The 18760-nt window shown below is 35.7% G+C and overlaps 1 protein-coding gene across 8 annotated transcripts in view; it reads left to right on the top strand.

Moving 5' to 3' along the window:
• The window catches only part of LOC132708241 (ribosome-releasing factor 2, mitochondrial), a 30724-nt gene extending 14263 nt beyond the window's left edge, over positions 1–16461 (top strand). For 4 of the 8 annotated variants that reach the window (XM_060680426.1, XM_060680427.1, XM_060680422.1 and 1 more), the window contains 7 exons: positions 4870–5217; positions 5987–6263; positions 6315–6655; positions 7676–7771; positions 13648–13794; positions 14439–14617; positions 16356–16461. In XM_060680426.1, coding sequence (XP_060536409.1) covers positions 4870–5217; positions 5987–6263; positions 6315–6655; positions 7676–7771; positions 13648–13794; positions 14439–14600 — 1371 coding nt within the window. In that variant the 3' untranslated portion in view covers positions 14601–14617; positions 16356–16461. Of the gene's footprint in view, positions 1–4869; positions 5218–5986; positions 6264–6314; positions 6656–7675; positions 7772–13647; positions 13795–14311; positions 14682–14952; positions 15188–15539; positions 15645–15697; positions 15831–16355 lie in introns of those variants that run through there. The other 4 variants (XR_009619882.1, XM_060680423.1, XM_060680421.1 and 1 more) reach the window with 4 other exon arrangements.
• The last annotated feature ends 2299 nt before the right edge of the window (positions 16462–18760 follow it).

Genomic DNA, 18760 nt, shown 5'->3' with positions numbered 1-18760 from the left:
CACATTGGCATAGCACTTGTGTAGCTGTTTCCTCCTCTTCTTGGCAGAATCGGCATTTATTGTTTTTTTCCACTCTCAGTAATTTTTCCAACGTTTCTTTTGTAGTTCAGGTGGTCTGCTGTAAATTTGGTCTATAGATTTATAGATAGAATTCCTTGGCGTTTCTTTGTTCTGGCATATCAGTTCCAGGATTCGTTTTCCATACATTTTTTAATTGCTGATTTTGCAATGGGTTTAGCTACTCGACAAAAGGGATCTGGTCCGATCATGCGCCTATGCGACCCGGTACTCTTTCTTGAGTTTTTGAGCCTTACCTGATTATTTCTGTCGTACCTTAATGTATTTGGTAATGCCTAGGGAGGTTACTAGACTTTCTTGGCATTTACCGCAAAACAAAGTAAACGAATCATGGAAATTACACTATATCGTTATTATACTATATGTATTATAAGTTAATTAGTTTATCCGTTTTGCATATATACATATAATAAAATATTTTGTCAAATTTTTTAACATTTTTCGAAATACAAAATGCCTGATCTCTCAAAAAAACATATGGCTGTCATAGTTGACTGTTGATGAAACAACCTAATACCCTAAGACGCTAACATAGCGTCAGACGTGGCAACGTCGAGCGCCTCCCTCGATTACGCTTTATAGACGTGACTACCCGCCCCAACGGCGCTGTTTCCCAGACATGCGTCGCAAAAAGCAGCCAGTCCATCACGACCGCCCTTGACAATGGGCACGTGACAATCGCCCTATCGCTAAACCCCCCTTTAAGCCCTTTTCACTATTAATATATTTCTTTATGGCGAAGCAAAGGGAAAAGTTGGGTCCTTCGAGCCGAATTGTCGGATAGTTAGACAATCCGACAACCAAATAAACTCCTCGATAGAGTCGACGCGTCGACGAGTTTGCAGCGGAGCCACTTGCAAGTTCGTTTGATATTCGAAAAATCGCCGACACGAGTTGGACATGCGTTCGTCGTGCTTCGGAAGTTTGGTGAGATAATTCCAATTTTATACAGTGTTTGTGCAAACTAAATTTTCAAAGAAAAACGATAAAACTAGTTTTTATACAAATAATAATGCTCGCAATTCCAAAATCAAAGTTCATGCATCTATTGCATTGGGGAAGGTCATCGTATCTATACGTGCTACGGATTTAATAACATACCGATGTCTGAAAAACAGGAATTTGTAAAGTCACACAATATTTGTTCTATTTGTTTATACAGTAAACACGTTGCTGAAAATTGTCGACTAACAAAAAAATGTTTGATATGCCAAAAATCCAATCATCATACACTTTTACACGTATCAAATGCTTCAAGGCCTATTGCTGAAACTTCTAGATACTCTAGCAGTGTCCAACAAACATTTTAGAGCAACTCTTGGAATCCGTCGACATCTTCTGACGCGAGAACTCCAAAAAAATCAATCTCTTTCACACGCTTCAACATCAAGTTCTCAAATGCTATTAGCTACGGCTTTAGTCACAGTATATTCAAAAGATGCAACTCCTATTCAAGTCAAGGCTCTATTGGATTCTGCCAGTCAAAGCTCTTTTGTAACTGAACAGTTAGTTTCAAGGCTAAAGTGTTGTCGATTTCCGGAATTCCCGAAAATTGTGCAGCGTCACATAGAATGGTATATATGGTATATGGTGTATACTCTGACGTCAACCCTGATGTGGAATTTAAAGTCACGTGTGCTGTTCTTCCAAATATTACTTGCAAATTACCCCAAGTAAAAGTTAAAAATATTAGAAAACATCGAACTTGCAGATCCACATTTTCATATCCCCGAAAATATAAACATGCTCATTGAAGCAGACCCTTATTACGACATTCTCAATGAAGGATTAATTAAGCTAGGATCTAACCTGCCAGTTCTTCAAAATTCCCACTTAGGCTATTTGATAGCTGGAAACGTTCCAGCGGCGACTACTTCGTTCAGTGTTGCCACTAACTTTACGACCGTTGTACATGGAAAAGTTTCCATACTCGCTCAAACCTCTGAGTTAGAAAAGACAGTCGCAAAATTCTGGGAACTGGAACAAATTCAGTCTAAACCTTCTTAAATGAAGAAGAATCCGTTGCCGAAAAAATATTCACTTAGACTACTGAAATCTTAAAAAGTGGTAGATATCAAGTTTGTATTCCCCTTAAATCTCCCACAGAATACGAGAAACTCAGAAATTCTTTCTCGAGAGCATCAAAACGATTTATGACCCTAGAAAAGAGATTCGAAAAGGATTCCTCTCTTTTCTTGGAATACAAGAAGTTTATCGATGAATTTGTCCAACTAGAACACGCTAGGAAAATCCCTTTAACTTTGAAAACCTCTGAAGGTTACAACAAATGTTTTATCCCTCATTTGTGCGTCTTGAAAGATTCAAGCGTGACTACCAAATTAAGAGTCGTATTTGACGCCTCTTGTCCGACTTTTTCTGGAATATCCCTAAACGATACAACTTTGAAAGGTTATCGAGTACAACCGGAACTTTATCATATACTTTGCAAATTCAGAATCTGCAAGTTTGTGCTAACTTTCCAAATAATCCTTTTTACAGAACATTCTTTGGCGTGAGAAACCGTCGCTCCCCTTTCAGTGTTTAGAGCTTTTAGTTTTAACATACGGTATGAATCCCTCCGGCTTTCTCGCCACTCGTGTACTAAAAAAATAGCCATGAGTTCTGGTCGTAACCTCCCATTAGGTACTGATGCATCGTTGAATCAATGTTATATAGACAATATTTTCTCTGGTTGCAACAGTTTACAAGACTTGCCAATTTTGATCAACAAACTTAATATATTATTGAATCGCACAAATGGTCCTCAAATTCAAAGAATTTTGTTAATCAGATTCCCGACACAGCAGATCTGACTCTCATCATGAATTTAGACGATTCCCCCAGCAAAATTCTCGGTCTAACTTGGAACTCTGTATCTGTGTGTTTTTTAGTTTCGACCCCACAGAATTCATAGAAAGGTCTGATAACCAAAAGAAAAATTTTGTCCACAATAGCCACAGTGTGTTGACTAACTGGGTAATCCCGTTATAGTCAGGGGCAAAATTCTCATGCAAAAACTTTGGCTTCAAAAGTCGAGTTGGGACGCGGAAGTCACAGAAGAGTCGATACTTCTTGAATGGAAGAACTTCTGTCAAAATCTCAACATACCAAGACCACTCTTTTTGGATAGAAAAATCAAGAATATTGAGATGCATGGTTTTGCCGATGCTAGCATGAAAGCTTATGCTGCTGTACTTATTTAAAAGTTGTGCATTATGATGACGCAGTCTCTGTGCGTCTTGTATCTTCCATGTCCAGAGTCGCTTCCATCAAGTCACTGTCACTTCCAAAATTAGAATTATGTGCTATGTTGCTCTTAGCTCAATTAAACGAGCAAATTGTGAATGCTTACTGTAATAAACTAGACATTGCTTCTGTCAGTCTTTGGTCAGACTCCCAAATTGCTCTAAGCTGGCGCAAATCGCACGCCAGCCTGTGGAATGCATTTGTAGTCAATCGCGTATCTTAAATTCAAGAGTTGACATAAATCTATGAGTGGAGACACGTAACATCTGCAGACAATTCTGCTGATATCGCTTCGAGAGGTTTAGGTCCTCAAGACATTCTAAAATCCAACCTTTGGTGGAGTGGCCCTAAGTTCCTATTAAATCCCGAATTAAAATTAAACAAGTTTGATATTGGTTGCAACATATTTGATTTGCCAGAAGAGAGAAAAGTCATTTTAATAGCCGAAAGCAAATCTTTAGTAAATAACTTTTGGTACCAAATTTTTTCAAAATTTTCACGATTTTTTAAATTACATCGCACTTTTGCTTTTTGTTTACGCGAAACCAAAATAAACACGTTGGACCCGTCTCCATTCAAGAATCAAATCGTGCATTAGACAAAGTAGTAACTATTATTCAACAACAAAATTTCTTCAAGGAAATTTCTGATGTTAAATCTGGAAAGCGGATTTCAATTAAGCAAATTTTATCATTGAATCCGATCTTAGATAATGATATTTTCATAGTCGGTTGCAGACTAGAAAAAGTTGATATTCCTTACGAGCAAAAACATCTGTAATATTTAGTGATCACGCTACTAATTTCCAAGGATCCAGACATAACCTCAAAGAACTTTATCAATTTTTCAGAAATAAAGATAATGTAAACTCCATTCGAAATTTTTGGGCTTCCAACAAAATAAACTGGAGATTCATACTCCCAAGTTCCCTACATTGGAGTGGCATTTGGGAAAGTGTCATGAAAGCGGATTGTCGGAAACACAGTATTGACTTTCGAACATCTACAGAGTCTTGACTTAGATTGAAGCCATAGCTTTGTACCGTCGTCGCGTTGTGACTGAATATAGTTTATGTTGCGTTAAACGGGGTGCGTGCGTGCGTGCGTGCTTGCGTATGTGTGTGCGTGCGTGTGTGTGTGCGTGCTTGCGATGTGCGTGCGTGCGTGCGTGCGTGTGTGTGTGTGTGTGTGTGTGTGGGTGTGTACGTGCGTGTGTGTACGTGCGTGTGAGTGTGCGCGTGCGTGTGTGTGCGGGTGAGTGTGCGCGTGCGTGTGTGTGCGGGTGAGTGTGCGCGTGCGTGTGTGTGCTTGTGCGGCTCCGTGTGCGTGTGTGTGCGGGTGAGTGTACGCGTGCGTGCTTGTGCGACTCCGTGTGCGTGTGTGCGGCTGCGTGTGCGTGTGTGCGGCTGCGTGTGCGCGTGTGCTTGTGCGTGTGCGTGTGTGTGCGTGCGCGCGCGCGCGCGCGTGTGTGTGTGTGTGTGTATATATATATATGTATTATATATTATTTATCATTATATATTATTTTCTTTTTGAGGATTTTTAGACTGGCGTTCCGGTGGTTTTGGGAAGTTCTTACAAAAATATTGGAGTCCAATCGTTGATGGATGCCGTAATACTTTATTTACCCTCGCCCTCTCAAACGAAACATTTTTATTCAGCATTTGAAGATAATTTTTGCGGACGGGCATTTAAAGTTAGGCATGACAAACAAAGAGGACCTTTGGTTTTTTTGAGAATATATAACGGATTGATTAAGAAAAACCAAACCATCTATAATGTACAAAGAGAGAAATCTGAGGCGGCCGGTAGAGTTTACATAGCGTACGCGGATGAGTTTCAAGAAGCATCTTCGGTTGGAGCTGGCAACATCGCCGTAGTTTCGGGGCTTAAAGTAGGTATCAAATTTAAATATATATATATATATATATATATATATATATATATATATATATATATATATATATATATATATATATATATATATATATATATATATATATATATATATATATATATATATATATATATATATATATATATATATATATATATATATATATATATATATATATATATATATAACATAATTTTGTTGTTATTTGTTGCTTTCCACCAAACTAGAACTATTTACAAACAACTTGTTTTGTTTGAGTTATGCAAGTGCAAGGCAGTTTTCACTTCGATGGGGTGTTCCCTAGACACTGTCAGTGTATATCAACATATCAACATATCAACATATTTTACCAAACACATATGATGACACTATATTCCGGGATATCATCCATTCGCTTGTTGAACTCCGACTGGAATCCTGCATCTTCTATGCTCGCGCTCCGAAAACACTTCGAACACTCTGCCACTCACCAAAAAGATCGTGTTTCGTCAAAATATGTGTTCAATTAAAATGTTTTGGTTAGTTTTTTTTTTTGGTTGGTTTTTAAACATACACTCACAGTGTCTAGGGAACACCCCATCGAAGTGAAAACTACCTTGCACTTGCATAACTCAAACAAAACAAGTTGTTTGTAAATAGTTCTAGTTTGGTGGAAAGCAACAAATAACAAAATTATGTTTTATAATTGAACTTCTTTGAGTTTTTAAATCGTTAAATCGTATATATTCGATTGTTGTACATTTTTTCGGGCTTTAATGGATTTTAGAAAACGATGTCTGGCGATTTATTAACCTCCTCGTTATCAACATATCACAAAGCACAGAAAAATTTCGCAAAGTTATACAAAGAAACACAAACAGATCTGTCCGATAGTATTTTCGGTGGTACGACTTACATTCCGCCGCCAGTGTTTTTCTGTTCAATCGAGCCTTCCAGCATGGCGTCGCAAACGGTTCTCGAAAATGTTTTGGCTGAGTTAGAAAGGGAGGATCCAAGTTTAAGGGTGACTTATGATTCCGAAACCGGTCAAACAATTCTGGCAGGTGAACTATTGAAGATCAGAGTCTAGAGTCAGAAGCTAATTTGTGTTGTAGGTATGGGCGAGCTTCATTTGGACATAATAAGAGATAGAATAGTTAAGGAATACAAGCTCGATGTAGACCTGGGACCTTTACAAATTGCCTATCGCGAAACACCCGTCGAACAAGTATCAGAGGTTTACGTCAACGAATCTAAAATAGGGAAATTCCGTCAGTATGTAAAACTCCATCTATCAATAGTTCCGGGCGCAACGCAGAATGACAAAGATATTTTAAAGTATGATAAATCGCCGGACAACGCCAGCAACATCGCCGCTATATTTCCCAAACAGCTTGTGGCCCTTAAACATGGAATTTTAATTGGTTTAACGCATGGTCCCAAAATCAGCTCGCAGGTATATTGTCATACAACGTCACTTCATTTTCAAAATATTGATTTTTGAAAACGTTGTAGGGTTTTCTTTTTATTATGAATTAGTGGCAAACGATAAGTAATACAAAATAATAATACAAAAAATACTTGTGCAATTTGAGGATAGACTAATTATGGGTCCATTAATATGAGAAAATCCTACAATGTGTGATATTTATCTACGATGGTTCAATTTAAGAGCCAACTATAACATCAATCTGCAAGTGGATTATTTGCAAAGTGATTTTTTAACAATTCAATAAATTCAAATAAATTAATTTGTCCTGCAATATTTTGAGGAATTTAAATATCTGAACCACTCAATTAAGATTTCTCAGAAAATTCCGCAAATATGTTTTGGTTTTTATTATGAAAAATAATGCTGTAATCGTAGTAATAATATTTTGATTAACTATTTAGTATAGGATAATTAATTAAAAATAATTAAATAATTAAACTGCAAAAATTCATTATGGCTTTCTTAAAAAGAAATAAATTTGAAATTTTCTGAATTACCAAACCGTTCTGTAAAAAAGGAAATCAAAAACCTAGCATGCCTGGAAATTTGCACTACTTATTTAGGGGGTGATTCTAAACGCCAGTTTCGTATATTTACGTATGCTTATAAATACTTCTTTACTGTGTGTTATAGTGCTATGAAAAGCAATGAAAAATATGTTTTTGCACAATTCAGATTAAAATACAACTCGAGAACAGTTAGCCAAGTATCACAGTCATCCACTGGAACTATCAGTGCAAACACGCAATATTGACCAAAAAATTTTGACAATAAATTAGCTCAGATCATTACGAATATCTCTAGGGCGCGTAATTTTGTATATGTTGTAACTTGTATATACTTTTTTGTTTTGTTATTTCTTTTTCATGTTCTGTCTAATTGTAGACAATGTGTAGGGCATTTTATTTGACCAGTCCCAAAAGCAGCTTCTTCGAACAAGAACATGGCTGCTGAATTATTAAAAATATTTATGTTTAATTGCAGGTTATGAATTCGCAAGTAATACTACACTGGCTAGAGGTCGGGCGAGGAACTTCCGAAACTTTTTTGTCGGCCACTGCATCGCAGCTCATTAAAAAGGTATTTCTCACAACTTCACCATATTCGTAGGATTAATGCGTCGAGAATTGCCAAATGTACGGTTACCGAAAAAAAAACTCGACATTCGTTTGCGGCAAGCATCTCTCACAATAAAATTAATATTGGGATTTACGACGAGTCGCACAGTGGATCGAAGTATAGGAAAATCCGGACTTCTTCACTAATAGGGTTTAATCCGGCTTGGGTTAAAGACACTTTCATACATTCAGTTTTCGACCAACCTATTTATATGTACGGTATATTACTAAAACAAATGGTTTAGATTCTAAACCTCTATACCAAATTTGAAGATACTTGGCTAACGACGGTTTTCTCATTTTTATTTAGCATAGAAACTTGTTACTGATAGACATAGATACTACAAATCTTATTAAAAAAAATTTAAAATCCAGGACCCCCTTTGATTTGTCACATTATAACAAAGACTGCTATAGAAACGTAATAGCAAACATTAAAAAGCAAATTTAAAACGCTTTTGGAGTATGTTTCCAACAAGTTTCTGTTTTAGTATATCTTGAAAGCAAATAAAAAAAAACATTAAAACAGGGAACTATGTTATTTGTTAGTGAATCGTTATTAAGAAAAAATTCCTAAAACCAAAAATTGCCATGGACGGAGGGAAGTCGACCCTTAAACGTACAAGGAATTTTTGTTAAAACAAAAAAAAGTAGAGAACATACTTCTAATTTTTCTGGCAATTTGGGCGTTTGAAAGTTAATATCTATTTACTAAATACATTCTGGTTAAGTCACATACAATAGTAACCGGATCCACACTGTGTACGTATTATTTCACAGGGTCCCAAGTTGTCGCAGCTAATCTTTGCGGAAATCGTTTTTACAAGTTTTGATCTTACTAAAACAGCTTAGCCATTTTTAGTCATTTTTTTAAAAAATCAATAAAACTTAGGAACCTAAGAATTCAAAATCATTAGTAGAAAAAATTTTGTATCACGGAATTCAGAGAGAGTGTAAAAATTATATTTATGCACTTTATGATTCCTAGATATAAATTTTCAATGTGTCTTAAAGTGTAAACTTTAACTCCAAAAACAAAAAATTTTTTTGTACTATTGAAATGAAGAAAATATTTTGCCATACTTAAGCAATATAGACGTAACCTTAAAAACGTTATATTTTTTTGTCACTCTGTAGGTATCCAAAAACTTGCTATAGTGTTTTCTAAAAAGAACAATTTGTTTACATTACAACAACGTAAAATTAGTCCATTCGAATCAAACTTGAAATGTCGTCAATGTCCGGCCATTTGCATTGCCTTGTTATACGGCGCGTCGTTGAGAATCGTTTCACGTAGCCGTAGAATGTCCTTTATTGCCTTTTATATTAGGTGTTGCTAGGCAGGCCGCCCCAATAGTGCGTCAGCGTTTGATATCTTAGAAACGTTGGTGATACAACGTCCGTATATATTAATTTCTTTCTATTGCCAACGGTTTCCGAGATATCAACCACCGGACACCCTGTATACTACTAACAAAATTGAAAATCATAATGAACTATAATATAAAAATCTAAATATATCTACAAATTTTTTAGTGACAAGATTTTTTAATGCCAGCGAAATTATACATGATGATGATACATCATATAAAATAGCACCGAAAAAAGGTGCTGAATGAATGTGGTGTTGAAGACCAAGCCACGAAAAAAAAGTCAACAACGCAAAAGGCTTTAAAGATTTCTCTAATCGGACTCCGTGGCAGCTTCGCTAAATTTTCAATAATTTGTCTGGAAATTTTCAACCCAATTCCTCCCACAAAATCTGTTAGAACATTTTTTAAGTACAAGCATCTCGAAATGGACAGTTCTGTTAAATTTCACTGTAAATGTTTCTTTGTATGGCTCGATACCTTGGCGCATCGGTTTCAATCCATATGATTTCGGACAAAATTTTCTCACTAGCTCAATAGCTAGTAACAGTGTTGCTTGTCTGCCAGCCTGAAGAAAGTAAGCTTTTCGAGAGGCCTCAGTCCTCTGACAGGATAAAGTCTTCATGTAATTATGACAAATCCCCGGTTAAGAAACTCAATAATTATCCAACTATGAAACCAGTACTACAATATTTGTTGCAATATGTATTAAAAGCTCACTTGTAAACTGGAATCCGTTATTTTTATTATATCTGTAATAGTTTTTATATACTGGGCTTATCACTTGACTTTACTTTTGTTAAAAAATGATAAAAACGGAATTCTTCTAACTTAATCTTTATTCCTCAAAACATGTGCACCACCACCACAGTTCCGTTGTTCCTCTTCGTTTCTGGTCAAAACAAAAAACACAGACCACAACCAAAAGGCACAGAATACAAAATAGACATTGCTAACTTAACTCTTGAAATATAAAATCATAATTTAACATACCTCCTTGATTTTATATCGTAAAAAAGAGATTCATTAATTGCCAAACACATTTGTTACTTTTAATTGTTGTTTACTGATATTTATAACGATTTTCTGGATTTTCTGCTGGTTCTAATTTTAAATTAATTTCTATTGGAGTGTGATAAGTTTTTGATCCATGAACATTATATTTCTGCGCTAAAGTTTCTATATAATTTTGCTGGTCTAAAAACATTTTCCCTTCGGGTTGATGTATGTCACTTTAATACCTAAGTACTTTGTTATCTTGCCTAAATCTGTCATCTTAAAATGTTTATTTAATTTACTCTTAACCTCGTTTATTGCATTTAAATCGTGACTAAAAATTAGTAAGTCATCAACATACAAAATTACATATATTGGCTTTTGATCAATTTTTCTCGGATATAAACAATAGTCATAATTTGAGCGAACAAAGATAAAACTTAACAGGAAATTATGAAAGCATTCGTACCAATCTCGTGGACTTTCTCTCAGACCATAAAGAGCTTTCTTTAATAAACATACTTTATTTGATTCCACTTTGTAGCCGTTTGGTGGATAAATAAAAGCTTCTGATTTGATTTTTCTATTTAAAAAGGCTGTTTGCACATCCATTTGTTCTATATTCCATCCTTGATTGCATGCTACTGACAATAAAACTTTTAAAGTACACATTCTTGCTACCGGTGAGTAGTCTTCTTGGTATAATTGTTGAAATCCTTTTGCGACTACTCATACATTATATTGTCCATTTGTTTTAATTCTATATATCCATTTAGTTTCGATAATTTTCTTATTTTCGGTTATATCAACTATTGTCCATGTTTCATTCTCCTCTAAACTTCTTATTTCTTCACTCATTGCTTTCTTCCATTTCTTTGCTTCTGCACCATTTGTTGCGTCTTCATAACTTTCTGGAATTAAAACGTTTGCAAAATTAACATAAACATCGTAATCATCATATCGTTTTGGTAGATTAACTTGTCTCTTTGGTCGACCTGAATCTAATCTTTCTGTGCTTTCTTCATTGTCTTTTTTGTTCAGTGAGCTTTCTACCTCCTGAATCTTATCCCTGTCCGTTTCTTTAACTTCTTCATTTTCTTCTGAATTGTCACATTCATAGGAGATACTTTTCCTTAAGCTTATATGTTTTGTGTCACTTTCAATAAATTGTACATTTCTACTAATTATCACTTTGCCGTCAACTAGAATTTTGTAGCCCAAGTCGGTGTATCCTACTAAGATTCCTTTGACTGCTTTTGGATTTAATTTTGATTCTCTGCATTCTTCTGGAATTCTAACAAATGCGGTGCTTCCATACAAGCGTAAATTAGATACATTGGGTTTTTTATAAAAAAGATTTCATAAGGTGTTTTTTGAACTTTTGTGTTTGCCAACAAACGATTTCCTATATAGGCAGCCGTTCGAATACATTCTGGCCAATAAGATTTATCAAGTTTTGCTTCAGCTAGTAAACATCTAGCACGATTCATAATTATTCTGTTGTATCTTTCCGCTACGCCATTTAACTCATGAGTATAAGGGGGTCCTGGTCGTAGATATATACCTTCTTTGTTAGTGAACTGGTAAAAATCTTTATTTATATATTCTCTGCCATTATCACAATGAATTTCTTTAATTTCCTTTCCCGTTTGATTTTAACTAATTTGACATATTGCACAAAACGATCAAATACTTCATTTTTGTGTTTAATACAATAAACTACCGCAATTTTACTGAAATCGTCAATAAAACTTACAAAATATTTTTCACCTTCATAACCTTACTGTTTTATTGGACCGTGCAAGTCTGTATGAATAATCTCTAGTATATCATTTGCTTTACTTCTATACATAATAAAATTATTCTGCTTAGTAATACAAGACACACTTAACAAATTATTTTTCATATTTGGCACAAAATATACATTTTTAATATTTATTTTTATGATTCTGCCACAAACTGCAAAGCATTAATATTACCTACCTTTTCCGATGTTAAGGAAAAACCGTCACCTACCTTGACATTTACTGGTTTTGTAAGTTTTATGAATTCTGAAAAATACTTCAGTATTTACTATGTGGTCCGAACAACCACTGTCCAGCAGCCATGCAATGTGATCTTCATTTGCTGGGGATTCTTCAGTTTTTGTCATCATAACCTCCACATGGAATGTGTAATTGCTTCTACTTTTGATGTACTTGCAACATGTCGACTGTCTTCTTCTCTTCGTTGATAATTACCTCGGCCTCGTGAATAACTTCTGCAATATTTTTGAATGTGCCCTATCCGATTGTACTTGTAACATTTTGGTAGATTTTCACTCTGTCTGTAATTTGCTGAACTTCCTTGACTTCTTGAGGTGTTTCTCTGATGTCTTCCACGTGAAACATTGAACACTTGTGACGTTTTATTTCCATTGTCACTCTTTCATTTTTGAAATTTTATATTTAGTTTTGATTTCACATACTCTACCGATTTTTGTTTTTCAGGTAAAGCATCTACAATGTCGACTATATGAGAAAAACTTTTTGGCAGCGCAAGCAGTAAATAGTTTAGTTTGTCTTCGTGGGTTATGTCTTCTCCTGTATTTTTGAGTTCGTTACATAGTTTCTCGAATTCATTGAAAAATTCCGTTGGGTTATCTCTTTCATTCATTTTTATATCTAACAGCTTTCTTTTACATAACAGCTTAATAGCACTACTCTTTACCAAATATAGTTCGTCTAATTTTTGTATCATCTTTTTTGCCGTAGGCTGTGATATAACTAGTTCCAGTTGTGTATTGTTGAGACTGCTTACTATGTAATTCTTTGCTCTCAATTCCTTTTTGTTCCATTCCAGTTCGGTGATTGTTTCAGGTCTTTCTTGCTTTTTAATTACATCTTCACAATCCTTCATTTGCAGCAGCAACATAAGTCGAAATTTCCATTTGTCCCTCGATCCATCAAACACTTGCAAGATCAGTTCGTCTTTCTTTTCAGTAGCCATTTTACTTCTCTTTTCATTTACTTTTTGATTTTTCAACAACCACTGACTGCTACCATGTTAAAAAATGATAAAAACGGAATTCTTCTAACTTAATCTTTATTCCTTAAAACATGTGCACCACCACCACAGTTCCGTCGTTCCTCTTAGTTTCTGGTCAAAACAAAAGACACAGACCACAACCAAAAGGCACAGAATACAAAATAGACATTGTTAACTTAACTCTTAAAATATAAAATCATAATTTAACAACTTTAAAACTGCTCGTTCTTTCCCGACACATAAGCGTTAAATACAAAGTGGTTACTTTGGAATTGCCACACTTTGCATCTCTTCTTTTTAATCTTCATTGCCCATGTCGCCCGTAATTTTATGCGATGTATATTGTGTAAACTGAAGCTTTGTTATTACACTCTTTTCCACAAATAGATTAATATAAGTAAAAGGCTATACCATTGTTTATGTCACTCTGTTATGTTTAATGCAGCTCTTAGAACAATCTGGAACTAATATACTAGAACCGATTATGAATTTGGAAATACTTGCGCCATCTGAACACGCGTCAGGCATACTGCACGATTTGGCAAGGAGGCGAGCGGTCGTAAAAGACGTTTCGACCCAAGGAAACACGCGAGTAAGTTTATTTTGTTGATATACGTAAATCCTAACGACCTTAATGAAATAATACCAAATAAACTTTTAACCGCTTCATCAAGCTTGGTCGACACAGAGTTGCCGTCATATTCATATTTTCCTTTAATCAAAATATTTTATATTATAAACATGTAAATATTTGTGACTTACAAAATAGACTATGTTTCAAATCTTGATTTTCTTGATGAACAAATCGATATTATTTTCTTATTTGTCATTCATAACAAAAAAACATAACAGTCAGTACTTCTAAATATTAATAATTGGATACTATGAAAATTTGAATATTTGAAGTGTAACTTTAGAAGTTTTAACACTTAATTGTTAAGAGCGGTTAATTTTGAAAAATTAAATTCTCATGCAAGAAAACAAAGTGTTACAAAGCCCCCTGATTAAAAATTTCATTTAAACCAAAAACTCGTGATACAACTATAACCTCCCACTTTTTTTAAAGTAGGGCTACCAACTGAATCGCGAGCTGGATTTTTAAATTCCAGATTGGCGAGGATGGTTTTAGGAATCGTGTCATCTACGACGTGACTAAAAGTTTATTTGGAATGAGTTATGTATACATAACCAGTAGCTAGATGGTGATTATCCTGTAACGTCATTGGTTTTAAATAGGTGATAAGCGCAGAAGTGCCGCTTTCTGAACTAATGGGTTATTCGACTTATTTGAGAACGCTGTCTTCGGGGACTGCCACATTCACAGCCGAATTTTTCGAATACCAGCAAATGAGTTCAGGAGATGAGCATATCGCTATCAAGCAAGTCAGAGGATTTTGAAATGTTAACATTACATTGTTAGTAAATATGACTACTTAATTATTCTCTTGTATTAAATCTGGCACCATTGTTTTATTATGGGATGATACCTTCTTTATTATTTACAAATCTTCTGCATCAGTCGGTTGTGGATGTATTGAACTCGATATATTGAAACGTTTCTCTTCTTGGGTTCTTCAGGCCTTAACTGAAACTATTCAGTTCGATAGTTTTCCCAGGTTGAAATAAGGTATCACCAACCAAATAACGTTTCACCAACAGTTTTAGTTAAGCTCTGAAGAAAGCAACAGTTCGATACACCAACAAGCGACGCGGCAGGAATCCAAAACACTTTTAAATATTATTGCCGTAGTCTGTGAAACCTTTTTGGAAAAATTGGGATTATTTCAAAACCTGGAAAAAATATTTAAAAAAAAAGGGCCAGGAGGTGTTACTCGTGTAAAGAAATTCCAGCATCCTGTAAGTGCATCCACACATCTTTTGTTTTTATGTTTTCTTTTATATTTTTGACACGATTTGAGACCATAACATCTGTGTCCGCGTATATAAGTATATATACCAAAACTAGGTACCTGCTATCACGAAAAAATATAAAAATGCAATTTTTATTTCACGAGATGTTTAGCTTTTTTATTCATTTTTGAAGTTTCTGAAAATGTACCTTACCTATGGAAATATGTATGTTATTGAAAATATTAAAGTAGTATAGTCAATACAATGCAAAACAAAACAAAACAGAAAAGACAAATGAAAATAGTATATTATGTAACAAGTGCGGTAAACGGCATTTGAGTCACAAGTTTTTAATAAACGAGTGACTTAAAAAGTTTACCGAACGTGTTGCATACTATACTTTTTCTACGACTGTACATTTTCGCAAAACAACACGAATGGGTTTACTGATATGACCGTCAGAATTGACAAACGTCAAAATTCAAGGCGTGGGAAATATCTCCGAAAACATCCGATTGCTCCCAAACCCGTGTGGTAAAATCCCGGAAATGCCCGAAATGGTTCAGATCTGTGGAAAACAAAACTGACGTGGTAAAGTGACGCTTCCCGCACGCTAGATCGGTGTGTAATGAGGGATTTTACAGACGGGAGTAGAAAAACCAGTTTACCGAACGCGTTACATGCTAGTCTTTTTCTACGATCCTTCGTTTTTGGGTACATTTTTGCAAAACAACACGACTGACATGATCGTCAGGATTGACAAACGTTAAAGTTCAAGCCGTGAGGAAAATCTCTGAAAATATCCGATTCCTTCCAAACCTGCGTGGTAATATCCCGGAAATGTCCGAAGAAGTTCGGATCTGTGGGACGCTTAGCAATAAGCAAAAATAATTTTAGACCAGATTATCACCGGCGAATGACTCCGCTGGTCAGCACATATGCCATCTATGAAAGGTGAAATAATCTGAACAGTCCAATAATATAACAAAATTTCGAGCACTTTTTGATAGTCTGCATTTAATCTGTTGATATCACGTTAGTAAACCAATTAAGTATAGTACTCCAAACACAACATGCACAACCACAACCATTAGTTGGACATGCACCGTGCTATTTTCACTCAGTTTTATTTTAAGATTCTTTGGTTGCTTATAGATTTCTATAGATACTCGGATTTTTGTGTGGAGATTTGATGTCCGGTTTCGCGATTGTGTAACTGCTGATGAGTTTATTTGTCGTAGTCTTAAAGCTTTTTCATGTTGTTTGAGCCTAGTTAAATATTTTCGTCCGGTCTCTCTTTAGCTCCGCCACTCTCAAACAATATGTAAGCAGGTGGAATGCGAGCCAGTTTCAGTTCAGCTCTAAAGAAGCCAACAGGGTGATTGGCGAAAAGTCATCAACAACCAACGCAGGAGGAATCCAGAAGATTTGTAAATAGTATTACTGTAGCCCGTTGAACGTTCCTTGAAAAATTAACAAGTCTCTATGTAGAGGATATCAAGTAGAAGCAGCAGAAAGAAGAAGAAGAAAGTTAGAAAATCACCACCGACTGAAATATACAGGGTGCTTCAAAAAAATGTATACACACTTTAAACTATTGTAGTTTTCCCGCTCTACAAGGCTAATGTTATATTTCTTCGCCAGGTGCCAGCATAATCGTCCCTCTATGTTATATTATCAGTTGGAATTTGTAATATCAACATGGGGAACGTACGTTTGAGTTTTGAAGAACGTAAGCAGGTTATTAAGTGGTACTGGAAGTTTGAGAATGTAAATGAAGTTCAAAGACAGTGGAGAAGGGAGTATGATACAGAATCACCTTCAAGATTAACAATTACACGCATACGAGACAAATTCGAAGTTCATGGAACAGTGTGTGATGTGCATAAAGGTCATTCAGGTCGGCCTCGAACAGCTACAAGTGATGAGTCATCAACGGCAGTCTTGGAACTGTTTCAACGCTCTCCTAACAAATCTTCAAGGCAAGGGGCACGTGAAAGTAATGTAAGTGCTAGCAGCGTGCTACGCATTCTGAAGAGAGGCAAGTATCGTGTTTACATTCCAAGGCTGGCGCAACAGCTAAATGACGACGATCCAGATCGAAGGTTGCAATTTTGTGAATGGATTCAGGAGATGGTGATACGTGAACCGGGATTTATGGGTAGCATCATTTGGTCGGATGAAGCCCAATTCAAACTTAATGGAACTGTCAATAAGCACAATTGTGTTTACTGGGGTGAAGAAAATCCTCACATTACAATTGAAAAAGCTGTAAATTTGCCTGGTGTAAATGTGTGGTGCGGTTTGTCTTCAAGGGGACTCATTGGACCTTTTCGATTTGAAGGCACTGTAACTGGTATTAATTACCTAACAATGCTTGCTGATTGCATATTTCCTGCCATTCGTGCATTATACTGTAATGATGATTTTTATTTTCAACAAGATGGTGCTCCGCCGCACTATCACAAGGACGTACGAGCTTACCTGGATCAAAATTTGTCGGGCCGGTGGATAGGACGCAGGGGGCCACTCGAGTTTCCAGCACGCTCTCCAGACCTTACACCACTGGATTTCTTCTTGTGGGGCACAGTAAAAGATGAGGTATACAAACATAAACCACGTAACCTAGACATTCTTTGGAATGAGATTCAAGCAGTGTGTAGAGAAATCTCATTGGACGTTTTGATACAATGTACAGAATCAGTGGTGACTCGTACTCAGAATTGTATTGATGCTGCAGGTCACCAATTTGAACAGTATTAACATTTGTAATTTATGTTTCATTTACATTGGACGTTCAGCTTTCTATTTTCCTGAAATTTAACTTTGTAGAACGGTAAATAAATTTTCTATGGAAGTTTAAAGTGTGTATACGTTTTTTTTGAAGCACCCTGTATTTTTACCATACTTCGAGAACGAAGTCATCACACCCATAAAGAAATTCAGCAAATCAATAAATTCAAATTCTTCTTGTTTGAAAAACTAACATCAACACGTCATACTTTTCTCAACAACCAAATTCTGTGATAAATGTATCATTGCCCTAATTTTTTGATACGGAGAAAACAAATTCTTTGACCTTATATTGCGCCTCGGTTGCCTTTCTTATTTTCGTAGAGATGGGAATGAGCGCATGATTCTAACCAAAAGAGATCATTTTAAATGTCGAGTCTGTCCTAAATAAACTGCCATCTTCAATCAGCTAATGAAATTCGATTTGAAACCACAAAAATCGTTTAAAAATATAAATCTCCTAAATCTAATATTCCAAAGCCAGATCGCATTGCTCTAAAATCTAAAAAAGAAAATGCTGCTGTGGTTATGAAAACAAGTGAATACCAGAAAAAAATTCTTACAGACGGATCCTATCGTCAACTTAAAAAAGATCCTACGTCGTCTATGGAAATCTTTTGTTCTCCATCAAAATCAGTAAAAATGGGCCCAAAACGAGATTGTCGTTCCCGATTTTCATAAGCTAATTTTGTTTAGCGATGAAGCGCACTTCTGGTTGAATGGCTACGTCAACAAACAAAACTGCCGCATTTGGAGCGAATCTAATCCTCAAGTGTATGTCGAAACACCGTTACATCCAGAAAAACTGACTGTTTGGGGCGCTTTATGGGCTGGTGGAATCATTGGTTCGTACTTCTTCAAAAACGATGATGGCCAGAACGTTACAGTCAATGATGATCGGTATAGAGCTATGA

The sequence above is a fragment of the Cylas formicarius genome, unplaced genomic scaffold, assembly GCF_029955315.1.
Source record: "Cylas formicarius isolate icCylForm1 unplaced genomic scaffold, icCylForm1.1 PGA_scaffold_10__41_contigs__length_53128322, whole genome shotgun sequence".
Classification (NCBI taxonomy): domain Eukaryota; kingdom Metazoa; phylum Arthropoda; class Insecta; order Coleoptera; family Brentidae; genus Cylas; species Cylas formicarius.
Note: the sequence above shows the minus strand (reverse complement) of the source record. Positions and strands in the feature narration are given on the sequence as shown.